The 24699-nt window shown below is 33.7% G+C and overlaps 2 protein-coding genes across 5 annotated transcripts in view; both read left to right on the top strand.

Moving 5' to 3' along the window:
* The window catches only part of LOC138331040 (aspartate--tRNA ligase, mitochondrial-like), a 669399-nt gene that overhangs the window by 506628 nt on the left and 138072 nt on the right, over window positions 1-24699 (top strand). The window lies entirely within an intron of this gene.
* On the top strand, window positions 16401-19128 carry LOC138330998 (bifunctional 3'-5' exonuclease/ATP-dependent helicase WRN-like). The gene is made up of 3 exons (XM_069278460.1): window positions 16401-16686; window positions 17196-17355; window positions 17733-19128. The coding sequence occupies exons 1-3, from the start codon at window positions 16401-16403 to the stop codon at window positions 18682-18684; spliced, it is 1398 nt and encodes a 465-aa protein (XP_069134561.1). The 3' UTR covers window positions 18685-19128.

Here is a 24699-nt window from a genome sequence, read left to right as displayed (position 1 = left end):
CAACTCACTTAGAACTTCTTTACAAACACGAATTTACATCAGTCTCGCCCTAAAATATGCATTTTACTAAACACTACACGCACATACACAAATATGCACAAGGCCGTTTACCTTACATGACTCTCGGTGTTAATAGGGAACGTTAATTAACCAACAAACAAATTAAAATCAAAACACGCACGCTTGAATACCTGATATCTCTATACCGGCCCTTTCGGGAAATAACAATTCGCAAAAAGAACAAAATAGCATGAAAAAAGCGAATATATTAGTATATGTCTTACTTTGAAAGTGTGTTTTCATTTGAAATGAGGAAGACGATAATACACAAACAATTTGCCATGTGGTCCTATATTTCAAGATTATGCCCCCCCCATGTAACCTTATGATAAGCATTTTCCCTAGCAAAATGGGATATTCCTGTAAAGTATGGGAGATATAACTTACCCTCATGCAACAAACTTATTAATCAGGATACTGTAAATTTTTAATTCCAACTTTTAGATTGAAGGAAGATAAATCACCAGGAACTAATAATCAGTCACATCCTCTTTTCCTCAAGAAAACAGCAGAGATGCAATTTCGATGACTAATAACAAAATATTCAAAATTTCTTTTTAAAACAGGAACAGTAGATATCTACCAGATGATTGCAAAAAAAAGCTCAAATAACCGTGATTTAAAAAGAGTGACAAATGGAAACCAGGAAGCTATAAACTATTTATATAGCGTCTGGTGTAAGTTTGTAAATTATTAGAGGTTATTTGAGGAAGCATATTAATAAAAAATATAAATAGGCCTAGTATTAAAACATTTTTTTTTCTCAAAAATGGCCCTGCAGGTAGGGAGTGAGAATTGTACCTGCTGCCCCTATTGCATGAAAGTGCGACTCAAATTAGGCGACTAAAAATTTAGGATCTTATCTTTTCTTTATTTTTATAACCTAATTTATTTTCTTCTTCAAATTTGAAATTAACGTCTCACCCTTGACTTTAAACCTCACTTTTAAAAACTTTAATGGAGCGCTTGCCCCTGTGAGGTATACTGGGTTCAAGGTTTCGGCTGGCCGAGACTGTTATTAAGTATAATAAAAGTGGTAGTTTTGCTGACTCCTGAAATTATGCTAAATATTCATTCAGGGTCAAAGTGGGAAACTGGTTCAAACGTTGTCAGTATAATTTTATTGTGACCGGGTGAGAGGTAGGTTGATTGGTGTCTTTGTTATTCAGTGATTAAAGCAATTCGAAATTCAAAATTTTATGTTAGAGTAAACAATCCAATATTACACACAGACAGACACAACACGAATATACCAAAACAAGGAAACAGACGAAACCGTGATTTAAAAACATGAGTGACAAACAAAACCACACGTTTAAATAAAAAAGATAAACCATTTAGTAAAAAGTAGCGTCATGGTTTTGAATGAAAATTATTAGAGTTATGCTGAGGAAGCATTTTTGAAATTTGTAAATAATAGGCCTATGTAGTAACATTTTCTTCTTGAAAATTATTTGATGGCCCTGCAAGGTAGGGAGTGAGAATTATACCTGCTGCCCCTATTGCATGATAGTAAAAAGGTGACTAAATTTAGGATCTTAAAAATCGAATTTGATGTCTTTCTTCATTTATTAGCTAATTTTGCATAATGTAAAAGGATCGACTAAATTTAGGGATCTTATCTTTTCTTTTCTGAAAGACATTTCGTATTCTTCCTACATGCCTATTGGCAAAAGATCCTGCCTCTGCGATAATTTTCTGGCCTTGAGTGATTACCATACACTGAACTGAGGAAGGCATAATGGGTTCTGTCCCCTGGCCGATACACACCAAAGTCTATAAAAGTGGAACGAGTTTCTGCTCCTGCTTAGTGCTCAGCATACAGGCGAGTGGGACGACTGGTTCGCTATTTTCAGTCAGTATAATGTGACAAAGGTGCATCTGTTTAAATGTGAAATTGCACTGGTTGTCTTCGGCAGCATGCTTCAGTGATATAGCACTAAAAAAAAGACTCGACGCTTGTTGATTTTAAACAGTTCTTCATTACAATTGAGGACACTACATGAAATATAGCAGTCTCCCATGAACACTTTACCTTGCACAAATACACATGTACACACAGCATACAAGGCCGTCCCATGTCACATAACAATGACCCTGGTGTTTGGATTCTTTAATGTATATGTGTAACAAACAAATTTCTTCTAATCATGAACGTCATTAAGATTGTCACACAAACCTCACATTTTAGCCTTTAGATGTCAGGGGTTGCAGTGTGGAAATTAGGTATGGACTGGTTCTGACCCCTGGGATATTGTTTTCACCAAAGTCTTAAAATATATGGTATTTTCTGCTCCTTGCTTATGCCAGCATTCCGGATTCTGGTGACGACTGAAGCCTAAGGCAGTTGTCAATATAATGTACCGGGTGGGGTAATGATGATTGGTGTCTTCAATTCGGCATGCTTCAGTGATAAAGCACAATAAAAAAACCAACAGTTCCAATATACAAGAAGACACAACACGAATATAAAAAACAGAAACAGACGTTTTTGAAAAGCCCGTCTGAGTTAAAACTTTAGGGTCCTATTTAACAATATATTAAAAAGACCTATTGTTTTCGTTAAGTTTTTATTCTTATTATTTTAGGGCTTTTCACTTTGGGTTGAAAAGACTATTGTTTTCGTTAAAGTTTCTTAATAGGGGCTTTTCCACTTTGTGGTGAAAAGGACCTATTGTTTTCGTTAAGTTTCGTATTGCTTCTTATTATTCTTAGTCTTATTATTCTTACTTACCTGTTTTTTGTGAACGCTGTATCGGATCAAAACGGTAAGACAAAGGATAGAAAAGTGATTACAGTATGTTTTAAATCAAAACATTATAAAGTGAATCCATGAAACAAAATGATGAGTAGGGGTCAAATAATCCAAAATGGCCGCCATGGACCCGTACAAACCTTTAAATACCACAAATAATTGCGCAAACTCAAAAAAATAATAAAAGCAATTGCATATCTGAAGGTATTTTTAATGTAGGTGGAAATGAACATATAGCTAACTTTTGCTCATGACATTTTTCCACAAGAAAATGTCCCTCTTTAAAAAGCTCGTCTAAGAGGTCAAAAGTTTTCACTAAAAAAAGTGACTATTTTTAGAATTTTTTTTATTATTCCAATTTTCGTTCAAAATATTTACACATTGCATCGATGCAGTATCTCATTTTGAAAGGCTTTTAATGTCTTCAAAAACTTAAAATTGATTCCTCTAATTAATTATATATGACGTATATATTATTTAAACTCCTAAGAATATATTTTTGCAAAATTTCGACAATTATATTTTAAAACAACTTCTTGGATTCAACCAGTCCCCGAACAAGCCCCAATGCACTAAAGATTCCACTGTGTCACCGTGACGCATTTTCTTGTTAATATGGTGTTGAATTAAAAGTTCAGATATGGCCGCATATGACGGCACTTCCGGTTTAACGAAGTCAGCCATAAACTCTTTAACCACTGAGCCGAATTCCTTATCATGTTGTATGTATGTGATGTAAGAAATGGCATACGGAAAAAATTTGGTTGTAAGTACATTTTTTCTCTAAAAATTTCAACTTACTCGGTTGTTTATTGCCTAAGTAGTAGCAAAAATCTCGGCCGATTTCGTTGAAAATCACGAAAAACAACTTCCTTGTCAAGTTGCGATAACATGGTATAGAGGCTTCATGGTTTGTGCATGAAGTTAGGCTTAGGTAGGTGACTATCTGGGTTTGGAAAAAATAAACGAGCTTGAACTTCTAACCACAGGGTACACAGAGTTGAGTTTGATTGTAGAGTTATTGAAAATCAATCCTTAGAAAAATTCAGGATCATTTGAGGACAGCCGTAAGCGCCGTTTAACCCAACAAAAGCCAGATTACTTTCATTTTATGGATGATGTTATTGTAGAATCAAAAATGAAAACAATTCATTTTGCAGACAACTTTTTCTGTTTTAAAACGTCAACATCCGGTTGGTAAATAAGTGGACAAAGATCTAAAAATGCAAGTATCCGACACAATGATTAAAATCCTTCTTCTTCTCAATTTCTAGAAGGCTCAAGATGACCAAATAATTAAAGCGATGAAGCATGCTGACATAAATGCCTACCAAGTTTGCTAATGTGATTGCACCTTGACCTATATCAATGAGCACTCGGCTAACACAATCCTAATCCTCAAAATCTTCAAATGGACTTTATTGTTAAAAAGTTCTGAAAGGCCTATGACCTGGTAATTGGACTTTGGTTACGTGGAAACTAAGCGTTAACCGAGGTATTGTTAAAAAGGACCTTGAACGCAAGTAGCTTTTAGGTGAAAAGTCCCGTCAATATTGTCCCGTTAAACAATTTCTAGTTCTTATAATTAGGGCTTTTCACTTTTTGGTGAAAGAGACCTATTGTTTTCGTTAAGTTGCTTATTCTTATTATTATTCTATTCTTCTTCTTCTTCCTGATTTTGTGAACGCTGTATCGGTCCACAAATTGGTGTTAAGACACATAGGGATAAAAATGAGTTACAGGATGTTTAAAATCAAACATGTGTTGAAGGTGTTCCACGAACATAATTAAGTAAGTCAAAAACTCCAAAATGGGCCGCCATGACGTAAAACCAAAAAAACACAACAAAATGCTCTAACTTCAAAAAAATAATGAAAGTCTTTTTCAAATCTGAAGGTATGTTTATTTGTAGGGAAATTTTGAACAAAAAAATCGAACTTTGCCTCATCGACATTTTTCGCCACTAAATAATGTCTCGTTAAAAAGCTCGATATTAGTGTTAAAGTTTACCAAAAAGTTGACTATTTTTAGATAATTTTTTTATTAATCATTTTTTCGACCAACTTTTTTTTACATATACATCGATTTCGGTATGTCATTTTGAAGGTTTGGATGTCTTCAAACTTCATATTGGATTCAACTAATCTAATTTTTTTATGACGTATATTAAATATTTAACTAAGAATATTTTTGCAGGAATTTCGGACTTTAAATATTTTTAAACAACTCCTCTGATTCCACCAGTCCTATCTCAAGCCCAAACTCACCACAAGATCTTTCCCACTGATTACCGTGAATAATTTCTTGTTTATTATGGTGATGATTCCAAATTCAGATTATGGCCGCGATGACGTCCACATCCGGTTTAAAACGAAGGGACAGTCATAACTCTCTAACCACTGAGCCCAATTTCTTTCAGTTTGTTATACATGTTGTGTAGAATTGCATACTTGAGAAACTTTGGTAATTGTTCATTTTTTTCTCTAAATGTCAACTTTCCGGTTGTTTAGTTGGGACTCATAGTGCATAATTCGCCGTTTTCGGTGTCGAAAATCACGAAAAAAACTTGTCTTCTCAAGATCTACATGGTAAATGAGGCGATCATGTTGATGCATGAATTATGCATAGGTAGTTGACTAACAGGTTTGAAAAAATAAACTAGCTTGGAACCTCCATCCAAGGTCACAAAGGTGTGGGGGGGGCGATGTGATTGTAGAGTTATTATGAAAATAAATCCTGCGTGGAAAATTACCGCCGTCATTGAGAAAGGCCGTCGAGCACGTGTAACCACCAAATCCCAATTACTTTCAGTTTTTGGATAGGGTTTATGTAGAATCCAAATTGAAACATTTCCGTTGTGCTACAACTTTTTCTGTAAAAGTTCAACGTCCGGGTGGAAATAAGGGTAGCAAAGTTCAAAAATGCAATGTTTTCTCGACAAAATCATTAAAAATTCTCTTCTTCTCAATTTCTAGAAGGCTATAGAAGGACCAAATATTATGCCATGAAGCATGCTGACAAGTAAATGCCTACTCAAGTATGTGAATGTGATTGAATGAACCTGTCCCTAGTATCAGAGGAGCAACTCGGGCTATCAATCCTAAAATCTCTCAAATTGACATAATGTAAAGTTCTGAAAAGGCTATGACCTGGTAATGGACATTTAGGTATGTTGAAACTAAGCGTATATACGAGTAATGTTAATGAATGGACCTTGAACGGAGTAGCTTTAGGGGTGAGAAAAGCCCGTCAAATTTGTTCCCGGTACACATATTTCTAGTTCTTAATATTAGGGCTTTATCACCTTTTTTATTGGTGACAAAGACCCTATTGATTTCCGTAAAGTATTCTTATTCTTATTATAATTCCTGATTCTTATTCTTCTCTTCCTTTATTTAGTGAACGCTGTATCGTCAAACGATAAAGAAACATAGGATAAAAAATGATAACTGTATGTTTAAATCAAAACTATTTAAAGTGTGATTCCTTGAACAAAATGAAGTAAGGTCAAAAAATCCAAAAAAGGCCGCCATTGGTACGTTAAAAACCTTAAAAACACAAAAAGCTGGCTCTAACCTTACTCAAAAAATATAGAGAAGCCTAATTGTTAAATCTGAAGGAATTTTATTGTTAAGGGAATGAAACATTATCTAACGTTTACTCATGACATGTTTACCGACAAAAAAATAGTCTCGTTAAAAAGCTTCGCTAGACGGTTAAAGTTTACAAATATAATTGACTATTTTTTAGAAATTTCTTTAATATTCAATTTTCCCGTCATTTTTTACATTACATTCGATGCAGTATGCCATTTTGAAAGATTCTTAATGTCTTCAAGACTTAAAAATAGATTCACTAAATTAATTTTTTATGACGTATTTAATAATTTATACTAAGAATTTTTATAGCAACATTTCTGACAATTATATTTTAAAATAACAACTTCTCTGATTCAACCAGAGTCCGATTCAAAGCCCAAACTCACACAAGATTTTTTTCCTACTTATCACCGTGACACAGTTTCTTGTTAATATGGGGGTTGATTTCAAATTCAGATATGGCCCCGCGATGACGTCACTTCCGGTTTTTACACGAAGACAGCCCATAACTCGTTAACCACTGAGCCAATTTCTTTCATTTTGTTTATATGTGATGTAGAATTGCATACTGAGAAACTTTGTAATTGTACATTTTTTCTCTAAAGTGTCAACTTCCGGTTGATCATTGACTCATAAAAAATGCAAATTCGCACGTTTTCAGTGAAAATCACAAAAACAAACTTCTTGTCAAGTTCTACATGGTATAGAGGCTTGATATTGTGCATGAATTATGCTTAGGTAGGTGTTGACTATCAGGTTTGAAAAAAATAAACGAGCCTGACCTTCATCCAAGGTCACAGAGTGCGTGTGATTGTAGAGCTATGAAAATAATCCTGTGAAAATTCAGGATCATTGAGACAGCCGTAGCTCGTTAACCACAAACCTAGCCAATTACTTTTTCATTTTTGGGATATGTTATGTAATGTAATTAAAAATGAAACAATTCATTTTGCTACAACTTTTCTGGTAAAAACCGTCAACTTCCTGTTGGGAAATAAGGGACAAAAGTTCTTCATAAATGCAATTTTTCGTCCAAAATCATTTAAAAAATCTTCTTCTCAATTTCTAGAAGGCCTAGAGACCAAATAATTAGCATGAAGCATTCTGACATAAATGCCTACCAAGTTTGTTAATTGTGATTGACCTTGACCTATATCAAAGGCGCACTTTCGGTGCTATACAATCCTAAAATCTTCAAATGACTTATTGTAAAGTTCTGAAAGGGGGCCTATGACCTGGTTATTGGACCTTTTGTGGTACGTTCTGGAAACTAAGGCCCTACCATGTGTTTTATAAATTGACCTTGAAACGACAGTAGACTTTTTAGGCTGAAAAGCCCGTTCAAATTGTCCCGTTGACAATTTCCTAGTTAGGGCTTATTTCACTTTGGTGAAAAGACCTATTGTTTTCGTTAAGTATCTATTCATATATTATCTTATTATTATTCTTCTTCCTGTTTTTGTGTGAACGCTGTAATCGGATCAAACGTCAAGACATAGGATAAAAATGAATTACAGGATGTTTTAAATCAAAAACATTTGCAAAAGGTTGATTCCATGGAACAAAATGAAAGGTAGGTCAAAAAATCCGAAAATGGCCCCGCCATTGACGTAAAAACCTAAAAACACAAAAAATTGCTCTAACACTCAAAAATAATGAAAGCTATTGTAAATCTGGAAGGTATTTTTTATAGAAGGGTCATGAACATATCCTAACTTTTACTCATGACATGTTTCACCAAAAACATGTCTCGTTAAAAAGCTCGCTAGAGGTTAAAGATGTTTACAAAAAAAGTGGACTATTATTTTAGAATTTTATTATTATCTCAAATTTTCGTCATTTTTTTACATATACAAGAATCGATTGCAGTAACTGCCATTTTGAAGATTTTAAATGTCTTCAAACTTAAAATAGATTTCACTATATTAATTTTTTATAGACGTATTTAGATAGTTAACTAAGAATTTTTTTGCAAATTTTCGACAAATTATATTTTTAAAAACAACTTCTCTGATTCAACCAGTCCGATCAAGCCCAAACCTCACACAAGATTTTCCACTTATCACCGTGACCTAGTTCTGTAGTATAATAATGGGGTTGATTCAAATTCAGATATGGCCGCGATGGACCGTCACTCTTATACCGGTTTAACGAAGACAAGCCATAACTCGTTAAACCACTGAGCCAATTTCTTTCATTTTGTTATTAAATGTGATGTAGAATTGCATACTGAGAAACTTTGGTAATTGTACATTTTTATCTAAAAGTTGGTCAACGTTCCGGTTGATCATTGACTCATAATGCATAATTCGCCGTTTTCAGTGGAAAATTCACCAAAAACAACTTCTTGTCAAGTTCTACATGGGTATTAGAGGCTTGATATTGTGCATGAAATTATGCTTAGGTAGGTTGGACTATTCAGGTTTGAAAAAATAAAACGATCCTGACCTTCATCCAAGGTCACAGATGTGAGCGGTGTGATTGTAGAGTTATGGAAAATAATCCTGTGTAAAATTCAGCTCATTGAGACAGACGGTAGCTCGTTAACCACAAAGCCAATTAACTGTTCATTTTTGGATATGTTATGTAGAATTAAAAATGAAAACAATTCATTTTGCTTACAACTTTTCTGTAAAAAACGTCAACTTCCGGTTGGGAAATAAGGGACAAAGTTTCAAAAATGCAATTTTTTATTCGACAAAATCATTAAAAAATCTTCTTCTCAATTTCTAGAAGGCCTAGAGACCAAATCATTAAAGCATGAAGCAGTGCTGACATAAATGCCTACCAAGTTTGTGAATGTGATTGACCTTGACCTATATCAAAGAGCACTCGGCTAACAATCCTAAAATCTTCAAATGACTTATTGTAAAGTTCTGAAAGGCCTATGACCTGGTATTGGACTTTTTACAATTGGTACGTTGAAACTAAGCGTTACCGAGTATTTTTATAAATGACCTTGAACGAAGTAGCTTTTAGGTGAAAAGCCCCGTCAAATTGTCCCGGTGAACAATTTCTAGTTTCTTATTATTAGGGCTTTTCACATTTTTTGGTGAAACAGACCTATTGTTTTCGTTAAGTTTTCTTATTCTTATTATTATTATTATTATCTTCTTCACTTTTTGGTGAACGACCTATTGTAAGACATAGATAAAATGATTACATATGTTTCAAACATTTAAAGGTTCCTTGAACTTCCATTGGCCGCCATGACGTAAATTGTCCCGGTGACAAATTTCTAGTTATTCTTATTTATTCTTCTTCCTGTTTTTTGTGAACGCTCTCTCGGTCAAACGGTAACACATAGGTTAAAAATGATTTCAGTATGTTTTAAACCAAACATCTGAAGGTGTTCCATGAACAAAATTAAGTAGGTCAAAAATTCCAAAATGGCCGCCATGACGTAAAACCTTAAAACCACAAAAAAACTGCTTTAATACTCAAAAAATATGAAAGCTATTGCAAATCTGAAGGTATTTTATTGTAGGGGGAATGAACATATCTAACTTTTTACCCATGACATGTTTCCACATAAATATGTCTTGTTAAAAAGCTCGCTATTAGGTCAAAGTTTCACAAAAAAAGTGACTATTTTTTAGAATTTTTTTTATTATTCATTTTTTCCCCAACTTTTTTTCAATTGCATCGATATGCAGTATCTCATTCTTGAAGGCTTTGATGTCTTCAAATTAAAAAATTAGTCCACTAATTCATAATTTTTTTATTGACGTAATTAATATTTAACTAAGATTTTTTTTTCAAATTTCGACAATTATATTTTAAAAAACATCTCCTCTGATTCCACCAGTGCGAATCAAACCAAACGCACTACAAATCCTTCCACTTATTATCACCGTGACCAATTCTTGTTTAATATGGTGTTGATTCAAATTCAAATATGGCCGCAATGACGGCACTTATTCCGTTTTTTAAACCTGAGACATTCCAACTACCTCGTTAAAACCTCCCTGAAGCCCAATGTCCATTTGATGCTTTTATTATATGTTTTGAAGAAAAGGCATGCTGCAGAAACTTCTGTTAATTGTACATTTTTCTCTAAAATGTCAACTTCCTTTCGCTCGTAGTGTATCTCATATGTTTATTGACATCATAGGTGGAAATTCGTCATATTCGGTGAAAATCACCGAAAAAAAAAATCTTCATCCTCATGTTCAATACATTAATATAAGAGGCCTTCAGTATGCATTAGCATGAAGTACAGCTGTAGGTAGTTGGATCGTATCTCAAGGTGTTGAAAAACACACTAAGACGAGCTTGCACAAGTGCATCCACAGGTCCCACAGAGTGCGTGTGATTGTAGAGTTATGTAAAAAAAATCTCTAGTGAAAATTCAGCTCATTGAGACAGCCGTAGTAGCTCGTTAACAACACAAGCACCAATTACTATTCATTTTTGGATATGTTATGTTGAATCAAAAATGAAACAATTAGTTTTGTATCATTTTTCTGTTAAAAACGTCTAACTTCCTGCGTTAGGAAATAAGGGACAAAGTTCAAAAATGCAATTTTTCGACAAAATCATTAAAAAAAATCTTTCTCAATTTCTAGAAGGCCTAGAGACCTAATATTAAGCATGAAGCATGATGACATAAATAGTCCTACCAAGTTTGTTAATGTGATTGACCCTTGACCAATATCAAAGGGCACTCAGGCTAACAATCCTAAAGTCTTCAAATGACTTATTGTTAAAGTTCTGAAAGGCCTAAGACCTGGTATTGGACTTTTGTACCAATTGTACGTTGAAACTAAGCGTTACCGAGTGTTTTATAAATGACCATGAACGAAGTAGCTTTAGGTGAAAAGCCCGTCAAATTTGTCCCAACAATTTCTAGTTAGGGCTTTTCACTTTTGGTCGACAAGACCTAGTTAATTCTTATTTCTTATTCTTCTTCCTGTTATTATTCTTTATTATTTAGTTTTTGTGAACGCTGTATCGGTCAAACGGTAAGACATAGGATAAAAATGATTACAGTATGTTTAAAAATCAAACATTTAAAGGTGATCCAATGAACAAAATGAAGTAGGTCAAAAAATCCAAAATGGCCGCCATGACGTAAAACCTAAAAACACAAAAACTGCTCTAACTCAAAAAATATGAAAGCTATTGTAAATCTGAAGTATTTTATTGTAGGGAATGAACATATCTAACTTTTACTCATGACATGTTTCCACAAAAAATGTCTCGTTAAAAGCTCGCTAGAGGTTAAAGTTTACAAAAAAGTGACTATTTTTAGAAATTTTTTATTATTCAATTTTCGTCATTTTTTTACATTACATCGATTGCAGTATGCCATTTTGAAGATTTTAATGTCTTCAAACTTAAAATTGATTCACTAAATAATTTTTTATGACGTATTTAATATTTAACTAAGAATTTTTTGCAAATTTCGACAATTATATTTTAAACAACTTCTCCTCTGATTCACCAGTCCGATCAAGCCCAAACTCACACAAGATTTCCACTTATCACCGTGACTAGTTCTTGTTAATATGGGTTGATTCAAATTCAGATATGGCCGCGATGACGTCACTTCCGGTTTAACGAAGATAGCCATAACTCGTTAACCACTGAGCCAATTTCTTTCATTTTTTTATATGTTGATGTAGAATAGCATACTGAGAACCTTTGTAATTGTACATTTTTCTCTAAAATGTCAACTTCCGGTTGATCATTGATTGACTCATAATGCAAAATCGCCGTTTTCAGTGAAAATCACAAAAACAACTTCTTGTCAAGTTCTACATGGTATAGAGGCTTGATATTTGCATGAATTAAGCTTAGGTAGGTGACTATCAGGTTTGAAAAAATAAACGAGCCCATGACCTTCATCCAAGGTCACAGCCTTGGCGTGTTATTGTAGAGCTATGAAAATAATCCTGTGAAAATTCAAATTGAGACAGCCGTAGCTCGTTAACCACACAGCCAATTCTTTCATTTTTGGATATGTTATGTAGAATAAAAAAATGAAACAATTCTGTTACAACTTTTCTGTCACAACTTCTGGTTGGAAATAAGGACAAAGTTCAAAAATGCAATTTTTCGACAAAATCATTAAAAAATCTTCTTCTCAATTTCTAGAAGGCCTAGAGACCTAATATTAAGCATGAAGCATGCTGACATAAATGCCTACCAAGTTTGTTAATGTGATTGACCTTGACCTATATCAAAGGGCACTCGGGCTAACAATCCTAAAGTCTTCAAATGACTTATTGTAAAGTTCTGAAAGGCCTAAGACCTGGTATTGGACTTTTGGTACAATTGTACGTTGAAACTAAGCGCTACCGAGTGTTTTATAAATGACCTTGAACGAAGTAGCTTTTAGGTGAAAAGCCCGTCAAATTGTCCCGGTGACAATTTCTAGTTCTTATTATTATTATTATTATTCTTCTTTCTGTTTTTGTGAACGCTCTATCGGTCAAACGGTAAGACATAGGATAAAAATGATTTCAGTATGTTTAAACCAAACATCTGAAGGTGATCCATGAACAAAATTAAGTAGGTCAAAAAATCCAAAATGGCCGCCATGACGTAAAACCTTAAAACACAAAAAATGCTATAACTCAAAAAGTATGAAAGCTATTGCAAATCTGAAGGTATTTTATTGTAGGGAATGAACATATCTAACTTTTACCCATGACATGTTTCCACAAAATATGTCTCGTTAAAAAGCTCGCTATTAGGTCAAAGTTTACCAAAAGTGACTATTTTTACAATTTTTTCATTATTCAATTTTTTCCAAACTTTTTTCATTAAATCGATGCAGTATCTCATTCTAAAGGTTTTGGTGTCTTCAAATTAAAAATTGGTCCACTAAATAATTTTTTATGACGTAATTAATATTTAACTAAGACTTTTTTGCAAATTTCGACAATTATATTTTAAACATCTCCTCTGATTTCACCAGTCCGATTAAACCCAAACTCACACAAGATATTCCACTTATCACCGTGTGACCAATTCTTGTTAATATGGTGTGGATTCAAATTCAAATATGGCCGCAATGACGTCACTTCCGGTTTAACCTAGACATCCATAACTCGTTAACCACTGAGCCAATTCCTTTCATTTTTTAATATGTTATGTAGAATGGCATACTGAGAAACTTTGTAATTGTACATTTTTCACTAAAATGTCAACTTCCGGTTGATCATTGACTCATAATGCAAATTCGCCGTTTTCGGTGAAAATCACGAAAACAACTTCTTGTCAAGTTCTACATGGTATAGAGGCTTGATATTGAGCTTGAAGTATGCTTAGGTAGTTGACTATCATGTTTGAAAAAATAAACGAGCTTGACCTTCATCCCAGGTCACAGAGTGCTTGTGATTTTAGAGCTATGAAAATGATCCAGTGAAAATACAGCTCATTGAGACAGCCGTAGCTCGTTAACCACACAGACAATTTCTTTGATTTTTGGATATGTTATGTAGAATTGAAAGAGAAACAATTAACTTACATACCACACTTCTGTTATACGGGAACTTTCGTTTGGAAATAAGGGTCAAAGTTCAAAAGTGCAATTTTTTGACAAAATCATTAACAAATCCTCTTTTGAAATTCTAGAAGGCCTAGACATCTAATATTAGGCATGTAGCATGCTGACGTAAATGCCTACAATATGATTAACATTGACCAATGTTAAATGTCACAGGGGCCAAAAAATCTAAAATATCCAAATGACTTCTCCTGAAATTCTGAAAGGCCTAGATACCTTATATTGGGCCTGCAGGATGCTGAAATAAATGGCTGTCAAGTTTGTTAGTGTGCTATGAATGACCTTGAACGGAGTAGCTTTTAGGTGAAAAGCCCGTCAAATTGTCCCGGTGACAATTTATAGTTCTTATTATTATTCTTATTATTATTCTTCTTCCTGTTTTTGTGAACGCTCTATTGGTCAAACGGTAAGACATAAGATAAAAATGATTTCAGTTTCTTTATAATATGTATCTGAAGGGGTTCCATGAACAAAATGAAGTAGGTCAAAAATTCCAAAATGGCCGCCATGACGTAAAACCTAAAAACACAAAAACTGCTATAACTCAAAAGGTATGAAAGCTGTTTCAAATCTGAAAGTATTTTATTGTAGGGAATGAACATATCTAACTTCTACCCATTACATGTTTCCACAAAATATGTCTCGTTAAAAAAGCTCGCTAGAGGTCAAAGTTTACCAAAAGTGACTATTTTTAGATTTTTTTTAATTATTCATATTTTCCCAACTCTTTGCATTGCATTTATGCAGTATGTCATTCTGAAGATTCTGATGTGTTCAACTTAAAATTGGTCTACTAATTAATCTTTTATGACGTAATTAATATTTAAGTAAGATTTTTTTTGCAAATTTCAACAATTATATTTTAAACATCTTCTCTGATTCCACCAGTCCGAATAAGCCCAAACTCACACAAGATCTACCACTTGTCACCGTGACCAATTCTTGTTAATATGATGTTGATTCAAATTCAAATATGGCCGCAATGACGTCACTTCCGGTTTAACATAGACAGCCATAATTCGTTAACCACTGAGCCAATTCCTTTGATTTTTTATATATGTGATATAGAGTATCATACTGAGAAACTTTGTAATTGTACATTTTTCTCTAAAATGTCAACTTCCGGTTGATCATTGACTCATAATGCAAATTCGCCGTTTTCGGTGAAAATCACGAAAACAACTTCTTTTCAAGGTATACATGGTATAGAGGCTTGATATTGCGCATGAAGTATGCTTAGGTAGTTGTCTATCAGGTTTGAAAAAAACAAACGAGCTTGACCTTCATCCAAAGTCACAGAGTGCTTGTGATTTTAGAGCTATGGAAATTATCCAGTGAAAATACAGCTCATTGAGACATCCATAGCTCGTTAACCACACGGCCAATTTCTTTCATTTTTGGATATGTTATGTAGAATTGAAAGTGAAACAATTAACTTTATTACCACTTTTCTGTTATACGTAAACTTTCGATTGTAAATAAGGGTCAAAGTTCAAAAGTGCAATTTTTCAGCAAAATCATTAACAAATCTTCTTTTGAAATTCTAGAAGGCCTAGACACCTAATATTAGGCATGAAGCATGCTGACATAAATGCCTACCAAGTTATTCAATATGATTGACCTTGGCCTATATTCAAGGTCACAGGGGCCAAAAAATATAAAATATCCAAATGACTACTTCTCAAATTCTGGAAGGCCTAGAGATCTTATATTACGCATGCAGGATGCTGAAATAAATGATTGTCAAGTTTGTTAATACAAATGACCTTGACCGGAATACGTTTTAGGTGAAAAGCCCGTCAAATTGTCCCGGTGACAATTTCTAGTTAAGTTAATTATTGCTCTATTGTTTCGAACGAAAAGTGGTTGCATAGTGTTCAAATTATCCTTATCCACATTCCCTGCAAGTATCAGGAGTCGGTTTTGAGCGCAAGCATTTTTATCTTCAAAAATGTTGTCTATCGTCAGTTTTGTATAGTTATAAATAGCTATTATAGCTATATATCGCTATAATAGCAATAAATTTACATGTGCCCAACCTGCTCATGACACTAGCTGGTCCAACAAACCAAACAGTCCCAGGACAAAGCGAGAATTACATGGTTAACATTTCAGCTAATAACAGTCTAGCAAACTATAACATACATCTATGCATTTTGACGGGCGCGTTGATTTACCTCATACTACCCCATACTACCACATACTACCCCATACTACCCCATACTACCACATACTACCCCATACTACCACATACTACCCCATACTCAATCTAATTAAAATTAGAACTTCTATGTCGCTCTCCGTACCGTCCGCTCGTAGAAGATCTAAACACATCCCATTGCGGGTCACGTCAGGGGTCAATATGCATACAATAATCGCATTAAATGATAGCCAATCAAAATACGAATTTAGTTCGAATATGGGCCAATGAAATCATCGCTCTCTCCTGCTTCTCGGGTACGCTTGAAAAATGGCGGCCTCCGTTCAGTTGAAAGAAACTTTACATCTATTTCATGTTGACACGTTAAAACCGGAGCAGGAGACAATATTAAAATGCCTTGAAGAAGATAAAAAAGACTGCATGGCTGTTCTTCCTACGGGATATGGGAAATCGTTGCCTTTCCAGTTGTATAGTGTAATGCTAAATAGGCGATCGCCAGCGAAGAAAGTCGTCGTGTGTTGTCCTCTCATTGCCTTGATGCAGGACCAGGTGCAGAAAATGTCGGAGATTCCGGAGTTCCGTGCTGCTTATGCAGGTATAAAAAAGTTTTTTGTTGTGTTATTTATATAGTTAATGACCATGGCCCCTCCCCTAACGAAAAAATTGTAATACACGTTGGTTATATTTTCTTATGACATGTTATATATATTATCATTATGTAACATTAGGGCACTACGGTAGGGTTTTCACAATGAATTTAGACCTACATAATTCAATAACTCTTCATAATAAACTAATATTCCATGTCTGATACGAGTTAGAGCGATTTGAAAGCTTTCAGTAGAAACAAATCTCAATACAGATTATAAAGGCATGTTATGTACAAAGGCATTATACTTTTCTAGATATAAACATGCATCATTAAACAATGTAAACATGTTTCAGTTGTAATGTAAATTAGATCAAACTTGTCTATCCTATGTAAGAACAGAACACATCAGAAGGGGAAGATCGTTATATATCAACATAAGTTTTCGTTAATTTCAGTAATAATAACAACATCAAAGTTCTCAATTATATTTGTTGTTTTTGTTTCTTCAACAGGATCAAGCACAGCGACAGATGTTAAAATAAGAGATGGTGAAGTCGATCTGATATATGCTTCTCCTGAAGTTCTTGTTGGAGACCAAGATTGGAGAGAAAGTCTTAGAAAGCTAGATGTTGATCTCATTGTAATCGATAAGTTTCACACAATTGCAACTTGGTATGTTCAAATATTTAATCTTCCAATTTATATTTGATATTCATTTACAGCATTTATTATGTATGCATTTCATTAGAATCATTTCGAAAATATTACAATTAAAAGAAACATGTTTAAATTTACTGCATAATTGTGTAATTAAATCAAAAGTCTTTAATTCAGGTATTAACGAGCTGAAAGGTAAAAGTTACAATGTAGCCATCTTTGTGTCTGTCATGTAAAAATATTTCTAGTTTATATTTTTGTAAACCTGTATCTAAACTTGTCAAATCTCACTTCTATATATTTCACATACCAGTAATGCCACTGTATCCTGATTAAATGTTTGAATTAACAATTGTATAATGACATAGTGGTTTTTTTTAAATTATTTGTAGGGGAGAAGACGAAGACGTTTCACAGAAAACAGCATTTCGGAAATGGTTTTCTTACTTGGGAGAATTGCGCCCATTATGTCCAAATGCGACACTGTTAGCATTAAGTGCGACGTGCACGGTTAAAATCCGAAACAGAGTTACAAAATTTCTAAACCTAAATCCAAATGAAATTATGATTTCACCGAACAAGGAGAACATTAAAATAGTGGCAGCTAAGGTGGTGAATGACATTGAAGAGGCCATGCTTTGGATTACGGATGGAGTCGCTGACATGGGTCAAAACTTCCCAAAAACTTTGATATACTGTAATTCAATAACAGATTCCTCAAAACTCTACTCCTATCTGATTGATGAACTACCAGATTGTACATCTGTTATTGGCATGTACCATTCTGAGTGCACAAAATTCTCCAAGGACAATATACTGTGCGAGCTCCAAAAGGAAGAGAGTCCCCTCAAAGTCATTATATGTACAGATGCTCTTGGAATGGGAATAGATGTCGTAAAATGCCATAGTGTTGTTTTGTATGGTGGATCAAAGACAATTATTGACTTAGTACAGAAGATAGGTAGAGCAGGAAGAGATGGGGAAAACTCTGTGGCTTTGATCCTGTTTAACCAGTACAACATTAGACAGGCAGATGGTTATGTCAAGGATATATTGAAAACAAAAGACTGCAGAAGGTCAGCCTTAGTATCAGTGTTTGATAGGGATGGACATGTCCAGGAAACCAGTGCCAGTGAGAAACATAATTGTTGTGACATTTGTGCCTCTACATGTACATGTGAAGAATGCCCAATGTTAAAATTAGAAGAACTCTTTACATCTACTGGTGAAAACATTTCTGAAATGGAGTTGAGTGAAAGCGATGAGGACACAGAATCGTACAACTTGTCAGACTACGAGGATGAGTCTTACATGATGCAACACATGGACAACCTTGATGTGTAAATTCAAATGATTTATGTTTGAAATTCTTTTAATAGAATATATGTTAAAGATGATGGGCGACGCTCCTCGACAGTGTATATCTCATTTCAACAAATTTTATTGACAAAGATGTTACAAGTCAAATGGATTAAATAACAGGCAAAGCCTATATAAATTCTCTCCAATGGTGGCAAAAGTAATAGTTTAAACTTACATCAATTATAGATATTATACTTAAGTTTTGAAATGAAATTTTACAATAGATAAAGGGAGATAACTCTTTTGCATACTCCATTCACACAACACACATAATATAAATACAGCTATTATTTTAATACAAGAACATGTTATATTACTAGTTAGACCAAATGTTACTCAGATATTGACAGACAATGACCAACAGTCCATGTGTATATATATACACTTGTCATTGCTCTCAATACTGTTAAATTTCCTGAAAATAATTGAAAATATACACATGTATATATACTTTTAATAAGATATGTGTATGCTGTATATAGAATAAAACAAAGTAACAGTATCAAAACAACCATGCTCAACAAAATACTCCAAGTATATCTTTATCAAAGGATAATTAGAGTAGAATATATACAATGTTATTCAAATGTTATATAGTAAATAATTTTTTTTTTTTTTTTTTTTTTAGGGAGAATCTTTAACACCTTCCCGTTCGCATCGGAACATTTGTACCGATATGACTTTGATAACGTCATCTACCAAGTTCAAAGGCGTCACATTAACCTTTATATTCCTCGTAGAAACGGAATATTTATATCAACGGAATCAGTGATTTCTCTATTTTATGTTCATATAAATTTCACAAGTTGGTTTGCTAGAATGAATTAGTGCGCTGTAAGTTTCCGTCAAAAAAACGTCCGTTAAAAAGTGCCGAAAATGCCGTTCAATTTGCCAGCGTTATTCGTGAAAAAACCGCTCGGAAAGTAAATATGAGATATTGCAGTGTTGAAATGACATATATCACTGAAAAGCTTAGATTGCAAGCAAGAAAAAGATGTTATTCATATGTCTTTATTTTATTATTTTAAAGAAAATTTTCTCAAATGAAAAACATATGCGATGTTTTTCGTTAAAAATTAACGTTTTTATGTATTCAGAGCTGGAATATATATATATCAGTTAAGATTATAACTTCATGAAAATACAGTGTGTTAATGCCACAGACAAATACCTTTACAAATCAGCTTTAGATTTGAAAATTGGTTTTCTTGAAACAAAATTATCGCGATTTTACTTTACCCTACTCAAACGAAAATTCGCGACGTTACTTACAAATGTGTAACATTATGACTTTACGTTTCATTTACGTTTATCGTAACGTTATGATCATGATCCTGGAGAAGCACATTGGATGATTGTTTATCTAAATCAAATAGATATACCGGTATATATATGTAATGCTGCTGAAGATTACAGATATAGAATTTAAAGAAACTACTCAAAATACACTATGTAATCTGAAAATATCATCGCCTTCATATTATGGGATGTTAAATGTGAGATTACGGTGATTCTGACCTCGGACGGTCAACGTTGCGGCCCCGGAAACTCCTTTTTGATGGAATTATAGGTAATTATTACCACTGAAAATAATCCTTAAGCTAAAGCGTCTGTGAAAGTACTTCAAATTTTGTACATGTATAGAAAAAATCAATCAATAGTATTGTCCTTGAGCGTCCATAGAAACGATGCATAATAAACTCATCAATATTTGAAGCATTAGCAATTAATGTTAGGTTTAGACGTCGTTGAAACCAGTTCAATCATCAAACATTTTATGAAACGGATAGATTTCAACTTGTTTACTTAAATATGTGAAATAGCGGGACTAGTAGCAGGTACATGTGCAGCACACGTAGGTAATACGTGTACAGTGTACATGTACGTAGTTGTGACGGGTAAGTCGTGATAGCCATAGTTCTATTGTACGTACGTGTACATGTACATGTAGACCTCGTGCACAAATTAACAGGGGCTCTGGATCCGTTTTGAAATAGTCTTAGGATAGGATGAATATAGAACTATTCGTAATAGATTGACATACGAACTATTTGTAATACACGTTTTGGTCGGTAAAATCAAATCGCCTTTTTTTGTGAGTGACGACCGGTGCATTATAATTATATGTATATACATTGTTCATATGCATATACATTATAATGCTCTCTTAATCTGTTTGCTTTAAAATGTTGACTCTAGTATCAGAATCAGTATAAAAAATGTAGTCTTGTGCACAGGGACCTGGCACGAAAATGTTTAACCAACTGTACATACATATTATAGTATCTATAATATATATATGTATACTGTTGGTTAAAATGTTCTTGTCAGGTCCCTGTGGTCTTGTGGTTCATATGTAAAATATAGATTATATACTAGAAATCTTGTGGTTCATAACTCCATAAACATATAATTAAGTCATACTGATTACAAGTCAGATCTGTCATTTCCACTATTTTACACACAACCAAATGAAAACTGAAAGGATGTCGGAGAAAGAGATATCATGGATGACTCTGCTACATAGTTTTTAAAAAAAAGAAAACAGATTACAAATCATTTTTGCAATAACAGCCTGTAATGAAATATATAAAGAGTTTGGTTTATATTTATAGATATCATTTACAACAATGCTTCTCACAATTGATCGACAACATCCATATGAAAACGGTTAACAGTAAATAAAACGATTTAATGTTTAATGTGTACATGTGATTATAAATGGTTACACAGCTCTAAGGAACTGACCAAAGGGCAGCGGCTATTTTCTTAAACATACGGTTTTCTCTTGGATCTAGATGAATACAACACTTGATTGATACTAATTCGTAAATGTAGTGATTTGAATTGAATTTGAGTCAAATTCATATATGTACAGAAAATCAGAACCTGACTTAGTTGCTTATCATATATATATCATGGCATAAAAAGAATGTTTTCCCTCTTAATCAATAACACAAGAGTATTTTTTTCCATTTGCTCCGGCTTTCTATTATGCTGAGCTTCGGCTCATCTGTTTGAAATATATATTATTTATATAGCTCAATTGAATTGGTAGAGCATCAGGATAGTGTTTGGAGTGTCTCGGAATCTAAAAAGGCGAATATAAAAAAAACCCGGTTAGTATGTTGAATCTTTGAGGGGCGATGAGTGAAAAGGAAGGAGATAATACTAATGTAATGGTTCTGGATCAGATCGATAGCCGACAACCAAGCAACTCAATTGGTAGAGCATCCGGGAAGAGTTCGGATGGTCCCGGGTTTGAAACGGTTCTGGTCGTGCATTATCTCGCTCTTACCACAATAATAAGAAACCTGTCGGTCACAAAGATGTCAACTTAGGCTATACATATGTATAGGTACTGGTTATCAGAATGTCGGTACTGTTTAATCACGTGTTTTCCTTTCCTACAAAGAAACAAATGGTCCTAGAGGGATCTCGCCGCCCACAAAAAATGGTCTTTGTCTGACATATGGCAGAGGGATCTTTTTCGCTGCTTTTCGATATCAAAATCCAAGATGGCGACCGTTCGGTCCCAAAATGCAATATGCACAGCTAGGGCCCTAGGGAAACCTACATATGAAATTTGAAAGAAGATCCCTTAGATCTTTCTGAGAAATAGCGGTAACAAGAATGGTTAACTGACGGACGGACGGAAGGAAGCAAAGACGGACCACGGACGAAAGGCGATTTCAATATCATCAGATGGTGGGCTAAAAAAAACCAGTAAATACCGTCATTCCTGGATCCACTCTAGTAGTATGCATGAGTTAAACCTACATACTATTCAGCAATGCTTTGACAATGCTTATTTTATGATATATGTTGAAGTGTATACTCATGCAAACATATACATAACAATTGGTCGTAACCATAGATCTCCAACGTTCCCACGGGATTAAAATGTTCTTACAACAAAACTTTTATTGCTTCTGCTTCTCAATTAATACCAAAAGTAATCTCCCGTTTTAATATATACATGTATATACTATATACATTTTATGTCGACTTGTAAAAATAAACATGTCATCTCTGTAATATGAATGGAAACAAAGTCTTGCGACGAAGATGTTACACCATCTTTCATGTTCCAAGTTCATGACAAATTGGGAGTAAATGCAAACGTTTCCTCCAAAACAATGAGTAGTGTGCAAGAATATGAATTACCTCCCTTGTGTCTTGCCGATGTACATATATAATAATATTAATATTATATACATGTATTTTAATCTTTATACTACTTTGATTTTTCAATTACCGTAGGTAACTCATATCTTTATCAATTCAAGGTTTTACTATGTTATGTGTAACTACTTACTTAATCAATACATGATTTTGCTGCCAATATTGTCATTTTAGCTGATATTTTCTTCAAAGGTCACACTGATAATCTCTTTGCCAAAACTTTGTTGATCGTAATTAATGGGCTATCTCATAGGATTATCTTCAGAATTATCTGTAGATTACATTGAATCTTCAAATATACAGTTTGTGTTGTTGTTCCGCCCGGTAAATGATCCAGAAAAGTAAAATGGTGATTTTTTTTTCAATAAAAAGGTGATTTTGGTGATCTTTGACCTTTGACCTTTACTAACATAAAGGTCAAAGGTGAAAACTATATTTAGGAAAATGAAATTCAGGTGATATACTAATCAATGATGCATAACACTTTATGGTTCTATGCAGCCAACGTTTGGAATATAAGATATACAAAAAAGTGCTAATCTCACTTATTTAGCAGATCAAAAACACCCGAACAGGAAGGTGTTAAATTTCATAAGCTTATTTCAAGAACTTATGTCACGGCTAATTTATATAATTAAATCATATAGAGATTAAAACGTCTAAATTTACCTATATATAGGTGAACATCATGAAGTAACTGTCTGTTTATAGTTTTATCACAGTCAGGACAGCCTTGTAGAAGAATATTGATATCAATATGGTTATGATTTGCATAACTACTAATGGAGGTGAACAGGGAAAGTCTATGTTGGTCATATAAAGGGCATTCGAGAAAATAGTGGGATATAGTTTCATTTTCAAAAGAACAAGCACAAGATGTATCATCAGATAAATGGTCAGTATATAGGTGGGAATTAAGATTACTACACAAATTTCTAAGTTGACAAAGAATAATATTAGCTCTTCTATCACCTTCTGTTTTAAAAATTTGGGTCGATTCAATTACAACTGGGACATCTTTATTAAGTTGGTGTTTAAAGGCTGAGAGAGAAGGAGAGTTAAAGAGATTGTTATCAGAAGTGTTTATAGTGCGACACATTAGTGGGATGAAACTATCAAAATAATTATTAGTTCTGCATATTGGGGGATTAAATATTCTTGTTTGTCTGAGAGCATAGCCATTATTGTTTTGATTGTTAATGTTATTGAAAGGATTTAGGATATCTTGTAAGTATTGTGGTGATAGGCCATGCATTATTTTGTACATCATTATTAGTTTGTGTTTGTGTCTTCTTACTGATAGTGTTTCCCATCCAAGTTCTGTATAAAGTTTATTGTGAGATGTTCCAGACCTAAGTCCTGTAATAATTCTGGCTGCTTCTAATACATTTACCTACATAAAATACGCCATACATGTAAAGATGTATACTGCAAATACGTTGTATGAAAACATTAAATGTTGAGATATTCTCAGCTGACACAGCAATTAATTTATAGAGTTTAGTGATTAGTCAACTTATATACATTTGTATTTCTATTACTGAAATACAGTCTTTATGTACATGTACATGCATACTCAACATTTGCGAATTATATGAGACGTACTTTAGGAAGATTGCACCACGTCTAACGGTGAATATGTATTATATTATGCAAGTCAATAATTTGCATTGAACAATTGCTATCATGAGTAGTAAAGGAAATTTTTGGTTAGTTATTGGGTATATAAATATATCGTGAGCTCATAAAACCCGAAGTATTTTTAGAAGAATTTCATTAAATATTAATAATTGCATCAGAAAAATAGGAGAG

Source organism: Argopecten irradians, chromosome 9, assembly GCF_041381155.1.
Source record: "Argopecten irradians isolate NY chromosome 9, Ai_NY, whole genome shotgun sequence".
NCBI classification, from domain to species: domain Eukaryota; kingdom Metazoa; phylum Mollusca; class Bivalvia; order Pectinida; family Pectinidae; genus Argopecten; species Argopecten irradians.
The sequence above is the reverse complement of the archived record's forward strand: the minus strand, read 5'-3'. Positions and strand labels throughout refer to the sequence as shown.

Coding starts and splice junctions, on each gene's coding strand:
- LOC138330998 (XM_069278460.1), top strand. CDS start 16,401: ATGGCGGCCTCCGTTCAGTTGAAAGAAACTTTACATCTATTTCATGTT. Junction 16,687..17,195: donor GTTCCGTGCTGCTTATGCAG/GTATAAAAAAGT, acceptor TTTCTTCAACAG/GATCAAGCACAGCGACAGAT. Junction 17,356..17,732: donor TTTCACACAATTGCAACTTG/GTATGTTCAAAT, acceptor AATTATTTGTAG/GGGAGAAGACGAAGACGTTT.